The sequence below is a fragment of the Eremothecium cymbalariae genome, chromosome 5 (genome assembly GCF_000235365.1).
Source record: "Eremothecium cymbalariae DBVPG#7215 chromosome 5, complete sequence".
NCBI classification, from domain to species: domain Eukaryota; kingdom Fungi; phylum Ascomycota; class Saccharomycetes; order Saccharomycetales; family Saccharomycetaceae; genus Eremothecium; species Eremothecium cymbalariae.
Window position 1 is genome coordinate 1,228,127 of NC_016453.1, and position 20,229 is coordinate 1,248,355.

Below are 20,229 nucleotides of genomic sequence, written 5' to 3' on the forward strand. Positions count from 1 at the left end.
GCACAAAGAAAAACCAGCAGCATTAAAGCTGAAGCTGCAAATCAGAAGGAGTATTTGAGAGAACTTGATGCTACTGCTATTTGAAAAGCCATGTTCTCTCTCAAGCGTATTGCAGAAGGTTGGTGACTTTCTTCAGTTCACGTAATCATGTCACGATGCTAGTAATTCGGATGTCCTTCTGAAGGGCCACACGTTGTTGACGGTGTGAGGATAGCCATGTGCAATGGCTATCAATTGTTTCTCCCACCACCATGGTTCATATGCCCTCCAAAACTTTATTGGGTAAGACATGGACAAGATATGTCTGCATTGAAATTTACCAGGTACAACGGATAAAGTCAGTTCGCCAGACCGTCCCAACTTCAAGTCTCTCACCAACATAGCTGCATATTCAACCCAAGGAATATTACTCATTGTATGCGTGCTTAGAAATGGGAGGAAAATCAATAAGGTCTTAATTCGTCTTTTGTTGTAATATCCCAATTCTGACGTCAAACTTTCATGAAACTGGTTTAAGCCAGCTTTGCTAGCTGCATAATAACCTGCAAAAGCTGGAGCATGTAACGATAGCGTATTGGTAATGTTAACAATGTAAAACCCAGGTGGCTTATTTTGTTCCTGAAGAATATTCATGGTCTGCGGGACTATTTCGTTCAAAAAGAATTTGACAGATAACATCACATTAATTAAGTTAGAGTTTAACACGTCTTGGAATATTTTCTGGCTGCCTTGTAGAAGGGATTTGTTCATGATATCAACAGGACCATGGGACAACATGGGATCTGTAGATCCTTGCATAAACTCAAATAATCCTTCGTTTACATTATTGATAAACACAGAGATCCCAAATCTTCCGTCCAATACTCTATTGAGTCCGTCTAATACATCTTTTTTATTTGTTATCGTACTGCATTTAACAAAATGATATTTCGTTCGCTTTTCTTGTAGTTGATGCTTATGGTTATTTTCCTCTAATACAGATAATAAATTTGGATTCCTACCAAAGGAACAACAGCTCGATTGACAAGAACCAAACATAAGTTCTTGCCGGTCTACTGTATCCAAGTTTACTACTTGTATCCCTTCATTAAGGATTAGTGTCCTACAAAGCTCTATCCCAAACATATTGGAAGATCCCCCTAAAATCAACACAGTGTCTGTGTAACTTTCTAAAACCTTGCCTGGTCCAATAACATCGTTCAATATACTCGCATATTTGTACACCTTTCTCACCAACCTATTAATATAGCCTTCCATCGTCTTTGTGTATTTCAATTTAGCGGGTAATGTTATTCAACACTATTCTGCCATGTTTGCACTTGTTTTATTATGACTGTGACGTCGATTATGGCGCCCACATGTGATCAGTAATCCTATTTGAAAATTTAATATAACCCAACTATACATATTCTGAGATCTACTTGATATACCATAAGGAATGCAAGCATCAACTTGTTCGTTATTCCTTTTTTAACTATACCTCGCTTGTTCATCAAAAGCACCAAAACTTCTGGAAAGGGCTACGAAGCCATCTTTTAGACATATCATCGTCACTATCCATCGCAAGGTACATGGTAACTAAAGACAGCAGAAAGATGTCCACCGCAACAGATGAACAGAGAAATTTGATCGAACAGTTGATGGGCAAAGAATCCAACCGCCTTTTTAAACGCGACTTAGGACTGTATGATCCCAAAGTATGCAAATGTTATCTCGTAGGCGAATGTCCTTACGAACTTTTCCAAGGAACAAAACAAAACTTTGGAAAATGCCCTCAAATACATTTAGCAAAGTACAAGTTGGAATTCCAACGAAATGTCAAGAAAGGCCTTACATACCCTGATTTTGAACGAGAATACTACGCTGTACTTAACAAGTTTATTAAAGACTGTAATGGTCAGATTCAAACAGCCCTCAAAAAGCTAGAACATACGCCAGAAGAACGGGCCAGAATTAAGCTAGTAACTAAAGAATTAGATGTCGTGGATTCAAAAATAGCTTTAATGATTCAAGAAATTGATGTATTGACCAGATCCGATGAAGTTGTCAAAGCTATGGTCCAATCACTAAAACTCCAAACGCTCAGAAAAAATCGCCAAGAATTAGCACGAAAGGTCCGTGATATCACAGAAAACGTTGGTCAAAGTGCTCAGCAAAAGCTTCAAGTCTGTAAGGTATGTGGTGCATATCTTTCTCGCTTGGACACTGATAGGAGATTAGCAGACCATTTTCTAGGTAAAATACACCTTGGGTATGTGAAAATGAGGCAAGCAATGGAGGAGCTAAAACGGAATTTTCAACGGAGAGGAGATGACATAGTTCAACTTAATTCCAATACACCATTGCTCAAAAATGTTCGTGGTGAAAATTCGCTATCTGCTACCAGTGCTAATATTCATTATTCTGGTCGCTCTATTTCTCATAGCTACCCGCGCTCAGGTGCAAATAGTGATAGGTATAAGTCACGCGGGTATCGCCCATACTGAATGAAGTCATATAACCAAAGGTGATCACCAATTGAGAGTGTATTCGACTGTCAAGGCGACCAATGACATCCAAGCATATCCATATGAATAGAACTGTACACCATCACATTTACATCCATGTCTGTATCAGTTGCTTATATTGGTGAAGTTTTGGCCTTTCGATGTATAATATAAAAAGGGACTTTGAGGTCCTGGGATCCGTGAAGGTGTTAGTGTATATAATTTTCCGTTCAGGTTCCAAGTGCAAACCCACTTCTTGAGGACTTTAGAAGGCCCATCTAAGACATCAACATGGTTGCACCTAGCCAAGGCTACTCTGTTTCTCCTACGGAGTTGAAGCTTAAGATAATTGCAGTTAACGCTGATGAAACGAGAAAATTGGCGAAGTTGGAATATATGCCAAAATACATCATTTTGATATAAAGTTTCGCCATTTTGTTGAAGAAACTGATAAGATATATCTTCCTATTCTTTGCGATCAGGTTAATGAAATCAAGGCCTATGAATGGTTTCAGTATGATAGGAATTTTCCGAGGCTGGTGAAATTACAGGACTCTGGAGGCGAAAAATCATTTGCCATCTGGATGTATTTTAGTGGAAGTGGACACATTGATGGACGTTATATTGAGTGGGGTTCCTTTTACTTTGAATGGTTTAAAGATATTCCATCACCAAAACAGAGGCAGCTAACGGGAAAGTATTTTGTCAAAAATTATTATAAATACTATGAAAATGTATATCGAAGTTGAGAACTGTTGTACGCCATATTGACGCTGATGTTGGAGTTTACAGACCTAGGCCGTACTACTCCCGACCCGTTGAATTACGCACCTCTGGATTATCTAACTTGACATCCACTGTTCCCGCCGAAGAATTCTTAATGTTTGCAAAAAAATTTCAATCTAGTAAGGATACAGATAAAAAAGATATTGAGGCTATAACTGATGACTTAAAGAAAATCCAAGCTGACCATTAACGGTCTCTTTTTGCTAACATATAGTCTACACCTATAAGCTAACTGCATACATCGGTCATATATTTACATATACACGTTAAATACCTGAAATACCCCCGCCCCCACCTATAACTCTCCAAACGCCTCTTCTCAATCTCAGCCATATCGATTTATATCTTCAAAGGAAAGCACCTTCATCTCCATATGTTACCTCATCATGTCCCTCGAGATATTTTAAGTTACCCGACAGCAAAATCCCGAACAACAGAAAGTTAAAAAATAAAATGGTGAAGACCATTTTATAATACTATCAAAACAAGAGATATTGTGAGTACCAGGAGAATTTATTAAACATTACTACGGTACTACTGAAGTTTGAAGCGATTTTTTGTTATCTTAAATATGTCTTCAGTATTTAGCACGCAAAATTCAAACGTTGCAAGCAACAGGTTTACTAATCTCTCAGTAAATTTCCCACAGCAACAACAAAACGTTTCTCAACAGCAATCAGCGACTCTACAACCTCAGAGCAGTCAGCAAAGTACTTTAGCTTCTCAAGGACAATTTGTTCAAACAGCGGATAAGCCACCAAGTTGGTTTAATAACCCTAGGAAAAGAACAATTCCTCAAACTATTATTAAAAGGACTTCTAAGCCAACTTCATCTGAGAATCCGACGCCAGCTTCAAGTTCAGGAAATAATGCTTCGACTTCTCATTCAGGATTTGGGTCTATGACTTTTGGGTCTAAAAAGTCGAATATTTTTAACTCAAGAACGAATACGCAGGGAACAGATGTGCTGACCTCGGGTAATTTAATTGACTCAAACGAGGCGCCACCCATGAAATCGCTATACGATTTACAACGAGAAGACGAGTTTGGATCTGTTATGCCTATGAATCATATGGAATCTGGGAAGCCATCTATATCTTTGGGCAATTCCAAAGATACAACTTCTATGCGCAATGTTTTTGATAGAGATCTGCGGCCAAAAAACGATAAAAAGGACGACCAATCTACTGCATCATCGCCATCCAATCACAATGAAAGTGCAGTTCTGGTGTTTGGCTATCCGGAATCGATATCTAATCAAGTGATAATACATTTTTCTAAGTTTGGTAGCATATTGGAAGACTTTGAAGTATTGAGGGGTGTCTCGGGCATGAGTGTCTCTACAATGAGAGTACCTACAGGCCTGGCTGCAGATAACAGAAAGAAGTATCCTATATTTACGGGTGATGGTTGGATAAAGCTGACCTACGATTCACCTTCTTCTGCCCTTCGCGCGCTTCAAGAAAACGGAACAGTTTATGGCGGCTGCTTAATCGGTTGTGTTCCATATACCAAGCAAGCAGTGGAACAGCTAGCGTCTTGCAGGATTGAAAAAGCAGATGATATCGGCGGAGTGAATTTCAGTGTTGCCCAGACGCCAAACAATTCTCTATCTAACCCAAATTCGAATAATGAGCCACAGCAAATGCCGCAACCGCACGAAGAAGAACATGCGAGATTTACGTTTTCAACAAGAAAAATGGACATAAAAGATGGCAAATCTCTGTTTGTACATAATGGAAACGTTCATAATCATAACTTTTTGAAAAATCTTGAAGACAAAATAAAACAGCACGAAGCACAAACTCAAACCAATAGTGGAATTCTACATAAAATTAATAATTGGCTGTTTGGTTGGAATGACTTGTGAAGTAAAGAAATTTTCAATATGTATAGTATTAAAATATAACTTTATACATTATCAGAGAATTATTATTTGTTGATATTCATTGTCTCGCTATTTACCTTTCCCAGCTAAGAGAGGGGTGGCGGAACTATCTGAAAGGTGGTCTATTATCCACAGAACTATGCCGGAGTAATTTGGACGGACTTACACTACTGTTTCTTGATGATACGCGACTTAGATTTCCCATTGACGATCTAAGGGGAGCCGACTGTATATCAGGACTCCTTCCGCGTTTTCTCAAATCATCTGATCTCAGACTACCTACCTCAGGAGAATGCACACTAAACTGCGTAACGTTTTCCTCGTGATGAATTTCACTTGGATTATTTAAGTATTTTTTTAAGGGGCTAGAAGAATTCCTTCTCTTTATTTCGATTCTAAAATCTGCCTTAGCGCAGTCATTATAGGAAATATTCCCTCTGGACATGTTGCCTCCATTGGAATAATCAACACTAGTATTAATATTAGTCTCATATTTTAGTTGAGGGGTTGTTGGTGCAGATGTTGCAGAAGGAAGGTGAGAAATAGTGCAATGTTTTGGTGACGGAGTTCCATAACGGGTATAGTTAGGATGCCTACTCGAATTCAAAGCACCAATTGCAGCGCCGTTAAGCATCTTATGGGAATGTTGTAGAAATCCACTATAAATTCTTTCATTTCTTAACGGTTTAATTATATTATCTGAATAATCCCCCATAAAAGTGTCCTCAAAACGTTGGCTGTCATAATTGAACTTTTCCTTAATTAAGTCACCTTTTAAGGAATGGGTAGTAAAGATCTGAGAGCGGGTAGTAGTATAAGATGGATAAAATTGAACAAAATCACACCCAGAAGTGGTAGCATCAACCATTGCATCTTGGATTTTTATCGAAAACTTGGGTTTCATCACTTTATCATTGATCTCCGCTGCTGTACCGCTAAAAATAGCTTGTTCGTCCATTATTCGATTTTCGTAACGGTCAAATATAATATACCAAAAAAGATACTGATGCAGCAGCAACGGTAAAGACGTTACGAAGGAAACATCGGAAAATATCAAAAAGGTGACAGAAATGGGAGAAAATGAAGTGAATAATGCAGTTAGAAATATGCTAGGGCACCACTTCCGTATTTCAAAGTAATAGTCCTCGCTTATTTCTTCGACAGGCTTTTTTTTCCTCTGAAAAAAGACATATTTTATCATAGACCAAAGTGAATCTCTTGAAACGTCTTCCGCATAGCGATACGCTAGGTCATGTAGTGACCTTTTAGTCACATTATTACAATTGGGTCGCTTCTTGAAATAAAACATGGAATATATTTGAAAATAACCAAATAGAAATTTATATGTGATTGTAACATTCAAAAGAAATAAAAACACTATTGTAACCTTTAAACCCTTATCCAGAGTCCCAAGAGTATTGGACCGCCAACTACCAGAACTCCAGGATAGTGGTTGGCGATATTTAACAAAATAATCATATTCTCGAAGTTTGGCAGATCTCGAAAAATCAAAACCATCCGTAGATCTGTTTATTTTATGATAATTTGGTTTGATCAAATTGTCTTGTAATAACCTAACAGAAAAGAATAAAAATGTCATAGCACTACCCAAAGGCCACGCAAGAGTCTTAGCTTTTTTATTCCAATCTATAACTTCAATGTTTTCATTCAACATTAAATATATATCATAAGGTGATGATGTTAACAGTTGAAGAGTCCAGTTAGGCCATGACGTTTTCTCTGTCTTGGTTTCATCAGCTAACTCCTCATCTTCCTCTTGGATCACATCTTGGGGATCAATGGGACGTGCTTCCCACCTAGAAACTCGAAATGACATAGCTGCAAGCCTCGTTCACGTTGCAGGCTTTGTGGTTTTCTAAATTCTCTGCTCTGTATATACATGTAAACAAATCAAAATTAAACGTTTATTAAACTGATATTATTTTAACCTTCGAGAATCATCAACAACGACTTAAGATCCGAACCTAAGCTTGAACTACATCTTATTAAAACTACAAAGATATCCTAAAATCAGAACCAATTTCCACCGTCAAGGCCTTATTGCCGTGGCTATTTTCCATATAAATGTGTAGCATAAGTGTGGATGGTTTTGCCCGAAACTTTGGTAAAATATAAGGCCTGTTATCAAGGCTGATAAAACCTTCATCTTGCACCAGCAGCTCCTGTGATTCATCTACAGATACATTACATTGAATTTTTAAAGGCCCAGTAGTTGAATAGACTGTTACATGGAGTGATGTTGGTCTTGAAACAATTATAGGGACTTTCAAATGATTTCCAATAGGAAAGAGTTCCTTTTTGTTGTGAAATCGTAACCCACCATATTTGAGTGTGGTTCTTTTAAGAGAGACGATAGCATTTTTATTTTGTGCTTTAATCGCGAGTTGCATATTTGCATGTATAGACTTTTCACTTGTTTGGCATATCACCACGTACTTAGTGTTCGTATCTATGAGCACCTCATTGCAGCAACTTGGTGGTAAGGAATATCTCGGTTCATTTATTATTGGTTTTTGGTAACGATAGTCATCGGCATGGTATACCTCTAAGATGACATGGTTCTTAGAGTTCCAGGAAACGTTGATATTTACATATAAATGGTCTGATTCTGTGCACTTTACATCAAATTGAAATGCAGGATTCTTAAAATAAGTTGGACTAAACCCAATAGAACCTGGGCTAGATTCAGGAGTCCAGCTATCTTCAATAATCGCTAAATTTTCACTCATTTCAGGGTTCCACTTGGACACTTTGGTAGCTTCGGAGTTATGAAACATATGCAGAGTGCAATTCAGGGTTGTTTCGGAATGGTAAAAAACAATCCTTGAGCATTGTGCAGGGATGGTAAATTCGAGCCATTGGAACCCAATGTTATTACCTCTTTCGCATTCAGTTATCAGCTTTAAAGTAGACACAACAGCAACGACCGAGCTAACATTTTTCTCATTTGAAACATGATTTTCAAACACAATGTACACTTTCTGATCTGTTTTGGATTGATTAGAAATATCAAAGGCAGGTTTATTCAGCCACGAATTGAAACGACCATGTGTATCACAATTGTATCTAAAGTGAAGCTTCTTGTAAATTTTATAAAAGTTTCTGGGATCCCAATTAATATAGATCAAATGAAACATGCTTTGAACAGCATCCCATGAAAGAACAATCGGTTTTTCAGATATAAGAGGATCACAGATGGAGAAATTCATCTCATGAATACTAGTAACAACATAATCATGATTCTTACGTAATACCGTATTAGAAGCATTGCAATGAGAATGGGTCCCCAACGAAATGACAGCACCACCTTCATAGTAATTACGAACATATTCAAAATCAACTTCATCTAGCTCTACAACTAGCGGCATCCATCCAATAAGCCTGTAAGTGTCTATAGCGGTGTTCGATCCCTGGGAATCATAATTGAAGTTCTGCATAACTTCAAAATATGCTTGTTCTATAAGTTTATCTCGAAAATCGGAGGATATAACACTCAATTGCTTCTTCGTACTATCCTGTCGAACCTGTGCATACGGGATAGAAATCAAACGTTTTGCCCCATTGAAATATAAATTGACTTGTTGCACATTACAGCTACACCGGACCATAGATGCATAGCCGCATACACGTTTAGCATTAATCAATGAGCACACCATAGAACAATTCTCGATCATAGGATGTTGCCGAACTACATCAACATCATCATCTACTGGAGCTGCAAGAAAGCCATAAGATGATAATTGTGCAGGCGTATATTTAAACTCAGCGGGGTCATTCCAGCACAGCAACCCCGCGTCTTGAACATCTATTGGGGGATATTTTCTGCCATTTACCTTCAGTGTCAGCCACTCAAACCTGTCATTGAATTCACATTTCTTCCGTTTATTATCAAAAGCAACTAAAGCACGTATTAAATCGTCATCACCATTTTCCTTGACATTCCGAACAAACGTTTCAAACTTAACTTGATCAAGTTTGTTTTCAATGTAGAAAGACCAGTATAAATCCCTTAATTCACCCCACAAATCTAATTCCTTGGTACCCTGTATCGTTTCGCACCTCATAGGTCCCTCTTTGGATTATGACTCGGCTTATCATATCCATCGACATGAATTTATGCATCCAAGTTCTGTTGTTCTCTATAGGATGGTTTGATTACCGAAAAGTGCGCAAATTCCAAGAGCAAAATTACTTACGATTTTTATTTTATATTCGGATAATTTAAGTAAGCTAATGGGGAACAAAAGTGGTTAAGCAAGAATAGGTTTCATGAGAGGTAATCTAAACAAGATTAAGTTCATTAATCAAAAGTTATTGGGCAGGAAACGGTCCATTGTAGAAATCGGAACTAATCAAGTTGAAAACGTCGTAGATATGGCTGATGGAAGCTTGGTTGTGGAGCCTCAGTACAGTACAGAGACAATAGAGCAACGAAGGGAAGTTATTAAGGACTGTCAGAAGCTTTATAATCAATTTGAAGATGTTGAGGCGACTTTGAATGTTAAAATGCACAAGCTTTATTGTGATTATAGTTTTACTAATACGTTGCCTTCTAGGTTAACAGCGTTGGATGCATCCCAGCCTTGGCTGTTGTACTGGGTAGGGAACAGTCTGAAGGTGATGGATGAGACGTGGTTTACTGAAGATTATAAGAGGCGGATTGGTGAGAAGATTTTTGCTGTGATGCCTGATGGTGGCCCCTTCCCTGGCGGTTTGGGGCAGGAGCCACATCTTATGACAGGGTATTCTACAATTGGGGCGTTATGCCTATGTGAAAACTACAACGATTTTTGGGGCAGGATTAATACCAAAGCAATATATGACTGGTTAATGACGTTAAAGACTCCTGACGGCGGTTTCAAAACCACGCAACCTGTTGGTGAGGTTGAGACAAGGAGTATGTATACGGCGCTTAGTGTAGCATCGTTATTAGGAATTATGACCGATGAATTGACAAACGATTGTGTAGAATTTCTTGTGAAGTGTCAAACTTATGAGGGTGGCTTTGGTGGTTCTCCTCAGGAAGATGAGGCTCATGGGGGGTACACCTACTGTGCTGTCGCAAGCCTGGCGATATTGGGTGCGTTGGACAAAATTAACATCCCCAAGCTAATGGAATGGTGCAGCACACGCCAATACAACGAAGAAAAAGGCTTCTCCGGTAGGTCCAACAAGTTGGTTGACGGTTGTTACTCGTTTTGGATAGGCGGTAGTGCTGCAATTTTAGATGCTTATGGCTATGGAAACTGTTTCGATAAGAAAGGCCTGGAGAATTATATTTTAAAATGCTGTCAGCAAGAAAACCGTCCAGGTTTGAAAGATAAGCCGGGAGCAAACCCAGACTTTTACCACACCAATTACTGCCTTCTAGGTTTATCAGTGGCCCAGTATGACTTTAAATCTACTGGTGGTGATCCCTCTGAAATAGAGTGCACACCAATTGGCAAACCGATGGTCAATGCCATCAATCCTATATACGGAATCCCTGTAAAGGACGTTAGAAAATTTAAATCTTATTTTAAAAAGTAACAAGCAACACTATATCCCCCCCCTCCCCCATTATTACCTTTTGGTTAAGTATCTTCTGTCTGTAAGTAAATTTCATGTACATCTGTACATATCTTACTCCATAGCATATGACCGAAAAGCTGAAGCGCATCCTGTGTTGACAAAAAAGCAGATTCTACATATAATAACGAACATCAGGGGCAGCGTTGCAGGATTCGTTTCAAATCAATGGTAAACTAACTGAAAAATATACCTATTACTTTTGACAGGGTCCTTTGAACTTATTTGGGGAATACATCAAGATGCTCACAGAGTTTTTTCAGCGGTTTCTGAATTCTCAGCAACCTACGTTTACTCCACTCCCAGGTAGTTTTCCTGAGGATGAAGCAACAGAACCAGAACGTCAACGATACAGTGTTGCAAGAGTGCAATCTAAATTGATGAATATACTGCTTACTCCTCCATTGATGATAATTTACATTGTTTTCGGTGTTATGCTGTTCATTGCTAATACTCTAAAGCCAGTTAAAAAGTTAGCCGAGTATTATGATAATATGCGTATCAAACATTCCACGGAACATAAGAATCAGCTTCGAACTTTGGTAGAAACTCTAATTCAGGATAGTGCACGTTCTATTTCTCCCGATGTTGTTGCGTCTAATTCACCTATCACACATACGTTTTCTTACCTTTACAATCTGCAGAACGGAATCATGTTACCACAAATAGTACAAGGGGGATATACTGATTTACTTAGGACATGCACCGAACAAGGTAAGTTTGCGCTTATCTACTTACATAACCCTCTTTTATTCTATTCGTTGGATTATGTCAGACAGGTTTTGTCAAATGACGACGTTGTGGGTATGATGAGAAGATACCAAGTAATGCTATGGTTTGGTGATATAACAACTCCCGAGGGTCTTCAAGTCGCGAATACCTTAAAAGTAAGACAATTCCCATTTATTGGGTTTCTTACTATAAAGAATGACGCCAAATTCGAGATTATCTGTCGTATTGAAGGCAGATTGTTCGATTTTAACGTGGCATCTCTGGAACTTAAGTTGCAGCAGTCGTATTCCAAACTAATTCAATTGAGACAGCAGAGGCAAAATAGAGAGTTGCACCGCTTGATGGTAGAGCAAGATTATAGATTCCATGAAACCCTACGACACGATCAAGATAGGTATCAAGTTAGAAGCGGGCTCGGAGAAAATGAACAGCAGATGTTTGATCAGGAGCGTATAAAAAAGGAATGGCTATTGTGGCGGAAGTCCACCCTATATCCAGAACCGTTGCAGGGGGATATATGTCGGCTAAACATCCGGACTAATGGGGGGCGTATTGTCAGGAAGTTTGATGCTTCTTTGCCTATTGAAGAGATATATGCCTATGTAGAGCTATACATGAACGGCATGCTATTCAGTGCCGAGACATATGATCGCCCAAGCCCGCCAAATTACAATTATATCTACAGCTTCAAATTAATAACGCCTGCCCCTCGAGTGGAGCTCGATAATACAAAATTGATTAGGGACGAAAGTGCTATTTACCCATCTGGGACTGTGATTGTTGAACCGCCTGATATATAATATTCGCTACAGATTGAATAAAAGCTTGATGGTAAAAGCATAAACATTTACTTATATATGTATATATACACATCATTCGTTGACTTTCCTTGAATCAACTCGAATCTTACTTTATTATTAACTTCTTCCCCGTAGATTTAGACTTAGACTTAGACTTCTTCTTCTTCGTCTTAATCAAGTTGTTCATGCCCAACTTCAACAACGCAACGTAATCCTGCCAGAACTTGTCCAAAGAATCGGCTTCAACAACAGTGTGATACTTGACTTTATTCGACTTAACATTGCATGATACCCTCAAAAGGAGCGGATACTCCTTATTTCCGCTACCAGAAATCCTTGTCTTCCTAGCTATAACTGCTACAGGATTGTTGGTATCAAATTCATTATATCTTGAAACTGAATCGTTGATTATAAGTCTTTTCATTGCCACGTTCAAGGAATTGTGTGACTCATTAGCGCTATCAATAAGCTCCTTTAACCGAACTAATAACTGTTCATGAGGAAGATAGTTGGATTTAGACATTGCACGTATCCATCACTTAGACTAGTTTGGTTAACTTTGCAACTTACAACTTCGTTAACCAATTTCATCTCGAGGTCAAAATATTATCACCATGTTTGGTCACGTGATACATCTGTGGCGTACCCCAGATCTATTTATAATATATAATACAAAGCATGACCGAAGGCAGTCTAGTGGGTAGATGTTACATATTTTCGGTTTTATTTGCCCAATATTTCATGCCAGACCCGGGAGCAACATATATAATTGTACCTAAGCAATATTTGCAAAATTATATAAAAGCCAAGACATGTGTGTAGTATGAAGATCTACTCTCTGGCATTTGGCCATAAAATGACCAGTGCTCTAATGGGTGATTCTATTTCGAAGCAGCAGTTGATAAGTTTTGTGGGAGCATTTACAGTTGCCTTTACAACAGGAGCAACTCACATATACAGCATATATGCTCCTCAGTTACTCGAGCATTGCGGTATTCCTATGGAATCGGCGAAGCACCTGACTCTAGCTGTCAATGTCGGTTCTTTGGGGCTTGGCTTCATAGGTGGGATAATTACAGATCGCAAAGGACCTCAATTTTCATGTGGATTAGGTGCGGTAGCCAATTTCATGGCTTATATCTGTATGGGTTATTGTTACAAAAATCGTATAAGCAGCGATCTGCCACTGTGCGTGTGTTTTGCAGTCTTGTCATTCGGAAATCTGACAGCGTTCCTGGCGACTTTTAAGTGGTGTGCCCTTAATAGTTCCAATCACAAAGGGATTGTGTTGGGGGGTAGCTCTGCTCTACATGGGCTCGCTTCTATGATTTATTCTAATTTGATTTACAGACTTTTCGGTAATGACACTAGACGCATATTTCAGTTCATGCCAATCGCATCTTCGGCTCTGACGATTATTGGTTGCTTTACGTTAAAGGATCTCAATAGATCTGATGAACAGAAGCAAACTGGTAAGGGATCTCGTCTTATTTTTCAAGATGACGTCTTCCAAAGCACTGACGTTCATCTAACTTCTCCAGAGCAGCCTGCAGCGCAGGCGATGACTCGTGACTCTGAAGAGGCTGATGATTCTGAGACATTAAAACATGTATCTTGTGAGAGAACAGCGTTGATGTCATCCGTTAATATTACAGGTGAGTCGTATAATAGTTACAGGCTTAAAACGTCATGTTATCAAAATGAAGTGTCGGCGTCGTATGAAGCAGATCTTGAACAAGCGATGTTGTCACCAAACAGTTCTGACATTACAAAAGATCCAGAATCTGAGTTTGAAAAGGAGAAAGTGTGGAAAACCTTTGTTAGCTATCACTTTATTTCGATGTTCATAATTATTGGTACTATTCAGGGGATGGCGACGATGTACACATATTGCATAGGTTATATTGTTGACGTTTTTTTGGCATCCAATCCGGATTTTAAGGTTAGCAGAAGAGAGAGTCAATCTTTTCAAGTTTCATTGATATCCGTTGCATCATGTGTGGCTAGGTTTACCACTGGTTTTGGCTCCGATATTCTCGTTAATAAGTTCCATGGACAAAGGGCGTGGTTAGTATTTCTTACCTGTGGGTTCATTTATTTGGCGGCTAGCAGAGTAATCGCTGACACATATGTTTTGACTGATATTTCTAGTCAATTAACCACCTCGGAAAAATATAAGAACTTATCTGCTGGATCTGTTCTTTTTGGCCTTGGCTTTGGAGTTCTATTCGGGGTATTACCCTCGTTAGTGGTGGAATTGTTTGGGGCTGGTAACTTCAGTAGCATGTGGTCCATTATGCTTACAGGATCTCTTTTAAGTGTAAATTATTTTACAGCAATGTTTACTGACGAAGTGAGTTCTAAAACACCACCAGATGCAAAATACTGTACTAGTGGAACTCAATGTTATGCTCACACCTTTCAATTAATTAAAGTATGTTCATTACTTGTGTCACTCCTGGTTCCGTTGCTGATCATCAAACAGAAACGCCTTGCTTTACGGATGCAGCAACATGACTCTTAATACATAGACAAGAATAATGGTTTCAGAGTCCAATTCGGCTGGGTATATTTATAAATCAGTAGGAATTACATAAAAGTAACAAATTTGTCAATGTAAAAGTGATTATACGCCATTGTTTGTATGTAAGTGTATTATAATAAATTTTTCGTAACACTTGTGACAGCCATAATTTGACCGCCTTTTTCTTTAACAATATGTTCAACTTCTTCAGGTGGCAATTCTTTACCATGTTGGTCAAAAAACTTCTTGGGTGCTGGATCGGCAATCAACGAGTCGATATCTAAATCAACACGTTCAGATTTCGCATCATTTGCCGCCTTATTCTTTTCAACAACGGTATCCGTTGGTGTAATGAGTTGAGCTGCGCTAGCGTCTTCAGGCAACGATTTATAATCATCATAAGAATGTAAGAAATTTCCACATCCGTAATCCCAACCGCTCATCCATTGGCTCTTGGTACAAAGATCTTTAGTCCAGGGAGTTCCGTATATCAACGCTCTATATTGAACAAAGAAATATAATACAGATGCAACGAAAACCCCAATAATACCATATCCCAATGATGCTCTTTTTTTGGAGATTTGACTTACAATCATATCCATTCCATGAGCGAGAGCTAAAATTCCAAAATAATACGCTGGCAAATAGTGATGTAAGAACAACTGACGACTCATTAAGAAAGAAGGCGCGTAGTGAACGGCAAAACCCAACAGATAGTGGACAACTTGAATATGGAAGTTCAATACACGACTATCCTGTAAAATTGGGTTACCCAACTGCCAAGTAAATAATTCACGCAGACATAAGCCAAAAAACGCAGCCATGAAAAATGTAACAGCCCACCACAAAATAGCATTACCCATAAAGTAAACCTGCCTATGGTCTTTAGCCCAATAGGAAATACCACGCAATAACAAAGGCCAATTCAAAGGATCTGATTGATACACGTGGGGTTCTTTTAAATTCTTATTAATGTGCCACATTCTTTTGTGAGCCTCCAATAACTTGGACCAAAATGATGGAGTTTTGTAAGAAACCCTTGCTGAATCCTCTGGCAATAGTGGATTCGTGTTGCCTTCGATATACCATAGCGTTAAGTGAGGCTTTCCTTGCGTAGCACATGTAACTTCCTGCTGTTCAAACCCCCACTTTGGTAATTTTACTTCATGAGAAAACAACATACAACCAGTCATAGCATGTTTTAACCTAAATTTAGTTTCAATGGCCCTAATTCTCTCACGAGCTTCACCAGGAGCAGAAGAGTCTTTGTCAATTTCTACAATCCAATCATCATTCGCATCACCTTCAAATCCCTCAAATCCATAAGCAGACACTTCTTTTTGCCAATCGGAAGATTCGGAAACTGGTGGCTTATGATCGTGAGAATGTAATCTGTGTTTAGTCAGAATATGTTGGAGTCTAATTTTGGTACCGTCTTTTAGTCCTTCAAATGTTGTGGGAACCCTTGTGGTATCGTTGTAATATTGAATCAACCAGTCGTTGTTGTGATCCAGATGTGGATATAAGGTGATTTGTTGCTGTTTGGAGCCCCCCTCATAAACATGCTCATGGGAGTGCAAATAGCCCCCCATAGTTCCCACATGGCGAATAGTAACGGTGGAACCAATACCAACATCAGCTAGGATATTTGAAGGAATAGAATGGCCATTCAAAGAAGTTCTGAATTCTGAAGAAAAGAACCCAGCTCCATCCGAGTAATTCTGTAAAGCTTGAAAATGGATATTGAAAAACAATAGGTATACGATACTAGGAATAACTAATAGGAAGAATAATTTGGCAGATGCCTGTTTCGCAATGGAGCTAATTGGCATCGTCAAATCACCAACTTGGAACCAGATTCTCCAGATACATAGTAAACCTACCCAGGCAACAGTAAATAATCCAACCCATTTGGACGAAAGTGCCAAACCGAGAGCCATACCAGTAGCAAACAAGCTCTTGTAAGATTGGATAGTGTTACTAGGATATAACTCAAACCTCTTGAAAGAATACACCGCAGCAGCAATAAAGAAGATCAATGGAGAGTCTAACAAAATATATCTTGAAATCGTCACAAAAGAGTTCTCAACAGCAAAGCAAATGGCAGAAAGAAACGCAACCCTTGTCCGCACGCCAGATGCTCGCAAAGTCAAATACATTAAAAGAACAGTAGACGCTCCTAGTGCTGCAGCAAAACCTCTCATCAACACATATGGCACGCTTGACACATACGCATCCCCTATATTGGCAAAATCAAAATCTCCTTTAAACCCTGTTAGACTAGCAACACCAGCAAACAACATCTTCGCCAGCGGAGGATGAACATCCATAAAGAACGCTCCTCTGATATACTTAGAAGCAAATCCCCCAAAATGAACTTCATCAAAAACAACAGAGTTTGGATATGATAACCTGTAAAATCTAACTACCACAGTCACAGCTAGAAGAATACCAATCAGCAACCTCTCTTCAGCACTATTAGGCGTACGCAAAGTCGATAGTTTTGGATCTGGCTCCGTAACTAAGAAGGGTCTTAAAGGACCCTTCTTAGTTTTCATTTCCAAAACAGGATCCTCAACGTCCAATTTAACTTCTTTATCTTTGGACATTATGTTGGACTTGTTGTGCAGGCTTAATGCTAGCAAGTAAGAGTAATGAATGAAGCACTGCTATGAATTTGCTTGTTATTTATGAATGCAAGTAATAATAATATTATTTCAATATCTGAAATAATTGTCAAGAACACGTATATCATGTTTTTTTCGTCCCGAAAACGAAACTCATGCAGGAACATACAGACAGCCGAACTCATTACGTTTGAAACAAAGGAACGCAGGGACATCGTTCCCATGTATTATGTGGGGCGCGACATTGGAGATTTGAGCAGGACTTGTAGGACGCCGTAAATACTTAGCCTAACTGTGCTGCTACATCCTGTCTCTGTTAACTCTTGGTGCGGTTTGCTTATACCTTAAAATATCCATGAAATCCAAGCTGGAGATGTTTCCTAATTTGTCATTTGTAACGGACTATGCAGTGTCCGGGTAACGGTATTTGGTGTTTTCTAGTTTTGTCCGGGTAATGTGTATTTTTCTTCAGACAGGCAGAGAGACTTATATAGAAAGGAAAACCAGGGTGGCAAACGAGATCTATAGTTATTTGTATTTTGGAAATGATCGTTGAATCGGGTTAAATAGGGGATTAAGAGACGATAGTTAGTGAATAAGCAAGTTAAAGATGTCGATTGAACAGGCTAGGAAGTTAGCTGGTGTTAAAAAGTACGAAGAAGCGGAATCTGTTTATCTTTCTTTACTTAATGATGTCAAATTGCATGATAAGAGACATGCGCAGTTGCAGGAGCAATCCATTCTTGAGCTAGGACATATGTATGCTCTGTCGCACCAGTCAGATAAGTTAGCAGAATTTATTCCCAAGTCGCGAGAATTTATGATGCAGTTTGCGAAGTCCAAGACGGCGAAGGTGTTGAAGACGTTGATTGATCATTTTGAGTTGATTCCAAATACGTTACATAGACAGATTGAAGTTTGTAAGGAGTCGATTGAATTCGCTCAGGCTGAGAAGAGGGTATTTTTAAAGCATTCTCTTTCTGTGCGGTTGGCTACGTTGTACTATCAGGGAGCGCAGTACCATGACTCGCTAAAATTAATTAACGATCTGTTGAAGGAGTTTAAAAAACTAGATGATAAGTCGTCATTGGTGGAAGTGCATTTATTGGAATCGAAGGTATACCATAAATTGCGTAATCTGGCCAAGTCCAAGGCTGCTTTGACAAGTGCAAGGACATCTGCAAATTCTATATATTGTCCTACACTAACTATGGCAGAGTTGGATCTAACGAGCGGTATTTTACATTGTGAAGATAAAGATTACAAAACGGCATTTTCCTATTTCTACGAATCTTTCGAAGCCTTCCACAATTCTGTCGACTCCTCGGAGAAGGCATGTCAAGTCTTAAAGTATATGCTGTTATCAAAGATTATGTTGAATCTAATTGACGAAGCCACAAACATTCTAAACGCCAAGTATACGAAGGAATCATATCAATCGCGTGGAATTGATGCAATGAAAGCTGTTGCTGATGCATACTCCCATAGGTCGCTATTGGAGTTCAATACAGCATTAAAGAATTACGAGGAAGAGCTTATGGGTGATGATTTGATCAGATCACACTTCAACGCCTTGTACGACACACTATTGGAGTCTAATTTATGCAAAATCATTGAACCATTCGAATGCGTCGAGGTATCGCATATATCTAAGATGATTGGATTGGACCCACAGCAAGTTGAAGGTAAGCTATCGCAGATGATCTTAGATAAGGTGTTCTACGGTGTTTTGGATCAAGGGAATGGCTGGCTATATGTCTACACCACCCCAGAGCAGGATGCCACATACGATTCTTCCTTAGAATTAATTGGTAAATTGAATAAAGTTGTGGAACAACTGTTTGAGAAGGCTAGTATTTTGAACTGAGTTCCCCTACGTATATGTATCTATAATGTGTGTAATTTATCAAGCATTCCACTGAAAAGACAAGTAATTACTAAATGACTACCTTGATCAGTCAAGCCCTACCGCTTTTAATACATTTTTGAGTAATGTCTGTTTCGTAGTATGAATTGTCCTCATGCTGATGGTCTTGTTCTATATTCTGATCTTGTCACCGTACGTTTATGGAGCTAATTTGTTAAGCGCAGCAGTTTACCTAATCGTGCTTCGCAAGACCTCAAAAAACTATCGAAAACGACAACTCTACTGTTTTATTTAATATACGACTTAAATAGGCTTACGGATGTCCACATACGGGAGAAGAACTTGGGATAGAGATGAGTATAAGCAATTAGCTAAAGAGAGAAATGTTACTTCCCATTTGGGTGAGTTGAACAGCGAACAGTTGCAAAAGTTGAAGTTAAAGTATACAGACTTCCATAAACTGATTCTTGATTCCATCAAGGATACGAAAAAACGGGTAATCACATCAGGATTGACGTCCTACAAAAAGGGGAAACAGTTTGGCTTTTATTGTGATTTATGTGATATGACTTTTAAGGATACATTACAATACATTGATCATTTGAGTCATAAGATCCATCAGATTAAATTTGAACAGATTTTTAACGAGCCTCTAATACTTGATCAGAGGGATAATGAACAGCTGCCTTTGGATGAATTTTCGAGGGAATATAAGTCCTTTGTGACTAAATTTATAAATGAAAATACATCTTTCAAGACAGCTAATAAAAAACCAAGAAAACGCATTAAAATAAATGAGGAAAACACCACCGCCAACTTCAATGATGGTGATGGTGATGGTGATGGTGATGATATAAGCAATATAATGGGGTTTGGTTCTTTTGGGACTACAAAAAAAGCTGCTTAACGTGAAATTGCTATATACAAGAG

The 20,229-nt window shown here is 38.7% G+C and overlaps 12 protein-coding genes across 12 annotated transcripts; 7 read left to right on the plus strand and 5 right to left on the minus strand.

Annotated features, from left to right (window-relative positions):
- Window positions 1-150: 150 nt before the first annotated feature.
- SRL4 (Srl4p) lies at window positions 151-1,257 on the minus strand (the record flags this gene model as incomplete). The annotated part of the gene is made up of 1 exon (XM_003647111.1): window positions 151-1,257. The coding sequence occupies one exon, from the start codon at window positions 1,255-1,257 to the stop codon at window positions 151-153; it is 1,107 nt and encodes a 368-aa protein (XP_003647159.1).
- A 314-nt stretch (window positions 1,258-1,571) lies between these two features.
- Window positions 1,572-2,486, plus strand: LUC7 (Luc7p; the record flags this gene model as incomplete). Its single annotated transcript, XM_003647112.1, has 1 exon — window positions 1,572-2,486. The coding sequence occupies one exon, from the start codon at window positions 1,572-1,574 to the stop codon at window positions 2,484-2,486; it is 915 nt and encodes a 304-aa protein (XP_003647160.1).
- Window positions 2,487-3,843: 1,357 nt separating this feature from the next.
- Window positions 3,844-5,142, plus strand: Ecym_5608 (FG-nucleoporin ASM4; the record flags this gene model as incomplete). Its single annotated transcript, XM_003647113.1, has 1 exon — window positions 3,844-5,142. One exon carries the CDS (start codon window positions 3,844-3,846, stop codon window positions 5,140-5,142), a length of 1,299 nt encoding a protein of 432 aa, XP_003647161.1.
- Window positions 5,143-5,266: 124 nt separating this feature from the next.
- Window positions 5,267-6,997, minus strand: NUR1 (Nur1p; the record flags this gene model as incomplete). The annotated part of the gene is made up of 1 exon (XM_003647114.1): window positions 5,267-6,997. One exon carries the CDS (start codon window positions 6,995-6,997, stop codon window positions 5,267-5,269), a length of 1,731 nt encoding a protein of 576 aa, XP_003647162.1.
- A 175-nt stretch (window positions 6,998-7,172) lies between these two features.
- RIM13 (Rim13p) lies at window positions 7,173-9,245 on the minus strand (the record flags this gene model as incomplete). Its single annotated transcript, XM_003647115.1, has 1 exon — window positions 7,173-9,245. One exon carries the CDS (start codon window positions 9,243-9,245, stop codon window positions 7,173-7,175), a length of 2,073 nt encoding a protein of 690 aa, XP_003647163.1.
- Window positions 9,246-9,450: 205 nt separating this feature from the next.
- RAM1 (protein farnesyltransferase) lies at window positions 9,451-10,710 on the plus strand (the record flags this gene model as incomplete). The annotated part of the gene is made up of 1 exon (XM_003647116.1): window positions 9,451-10,710. One exon carries the CDS (start codon window positions 9,451-9,453, stop codon window positions 10,708-10,710), a length of 1,260 nt encoding a protein of 419 aa, XP_003647164.1.
- Window positions 10,711-10,991: 281 nt separating this feature from the next.
- Window positions 10,992-12,281, plus strand: UBX3 (clathrin-mediated endocytosis regulator UBX3; the record flags this gene model as incomplete). The annotated part of the gene is made up of 1 exon (XM_003647117.1): window positions 10,992-12,281. One exon carries the CDS (start codon window positions 10,992-10,994, stop codon window positions 12,279-12,281), a length of 1,290 nt encoding a protein of 429 aa, XP_003647165.1.
- A 106-nt stretch (window positions 12,282-12,387) lies between these two features.
- SRP14 (RNA-binding signal recognition particle subunit SRP14) lies at window positions 12,388-12,804 on the minus strand (the record flags this gene model as incomplete). The annotated part of the gene is made up of 1 exon (XM_003647118.1): window positions 12,388-12,804. The coding sequence occupies one exon, from the start codon at window positions 12,802-12,804 to the stop codon at window positions 12,388-12,390; it is 417 nt and encodes a 138-aa protein (XP_003647166.1).
- A 300-nt stretch (window positions 12,805-13,104) lies between these two features.
- Ecym_5614 (uncharacterized protein) lies at window positions 13,105-14,805 on the plus strand (the record flags this gene model as incomplete). Its single annotated transcript, XM_003647119.1, has 1 exon — window positions 13,105-14,805. The coding sequence occupies one exon, from the start codon at window positions 13,105-13,107 to the stop codon at window positions 14,803-14,805; it is 1,701 nt and encodes a 566-aa protein (XP_003647167.1).
- Window positions 14,806-14,936: 131 nt separating this feature from the next.
- PMT1 (dolichyl-phosphate-mannose-protein mannosyltransferase PMT1) lies at window positions 14,937-17,414 on the minus strand (the record flags this gene model as incomplete). Its single annotated transcript, XM_003647120.1, has 1 exon — window positions 14,937-17,414. One exon carries the CDS (start codon window positions 17,412-17,414, stop codon window positions 14,937-14,939), a length of 2,478 nt encoding a protein of 825 aa, XP_003647168.1.
- A 628-nt stretch (window positions 17,415-18,042) lies between these two features.
- RPN6 (proteasome regulatory particle lid subunit RPN6) lies at window positions 18,043-19,299 on the plus strand (the record flags this gene model as incomplete). Its single annotated transcript, XM_003647121.1, has 1 exon — window positions 18,043-19,299. One exon carries the CDS (start codon window positions 18,043-18,045, stop codon window positions 19,297-19,299), a length of 1,257 nt encoding a protein of 418 aa, XP_003647169.1.
- Window positions 19,300-19,618: 319 nt separating this feature from the next.
- On the plus strand, window positions 19,619-20,206 carry SNU23 (U4/U6-U5 snRNP complex subunit SNU23; the record flags this gene model as incomplete). The annotated part of the gene is made up of 1 exon (XM_003647122.1): window positions 19,619-20,206. The coding sequence occupies one exon, from the start codon at window positions 19,619-19,621 to the stop codon at window positions 20,204-20,206; it is 588 nt and encodes a 195-aa protein (XP_003647170.1).
- Between the last annotated feature and the right edge of the window lie 23 nt (window positions 20,207-20,229).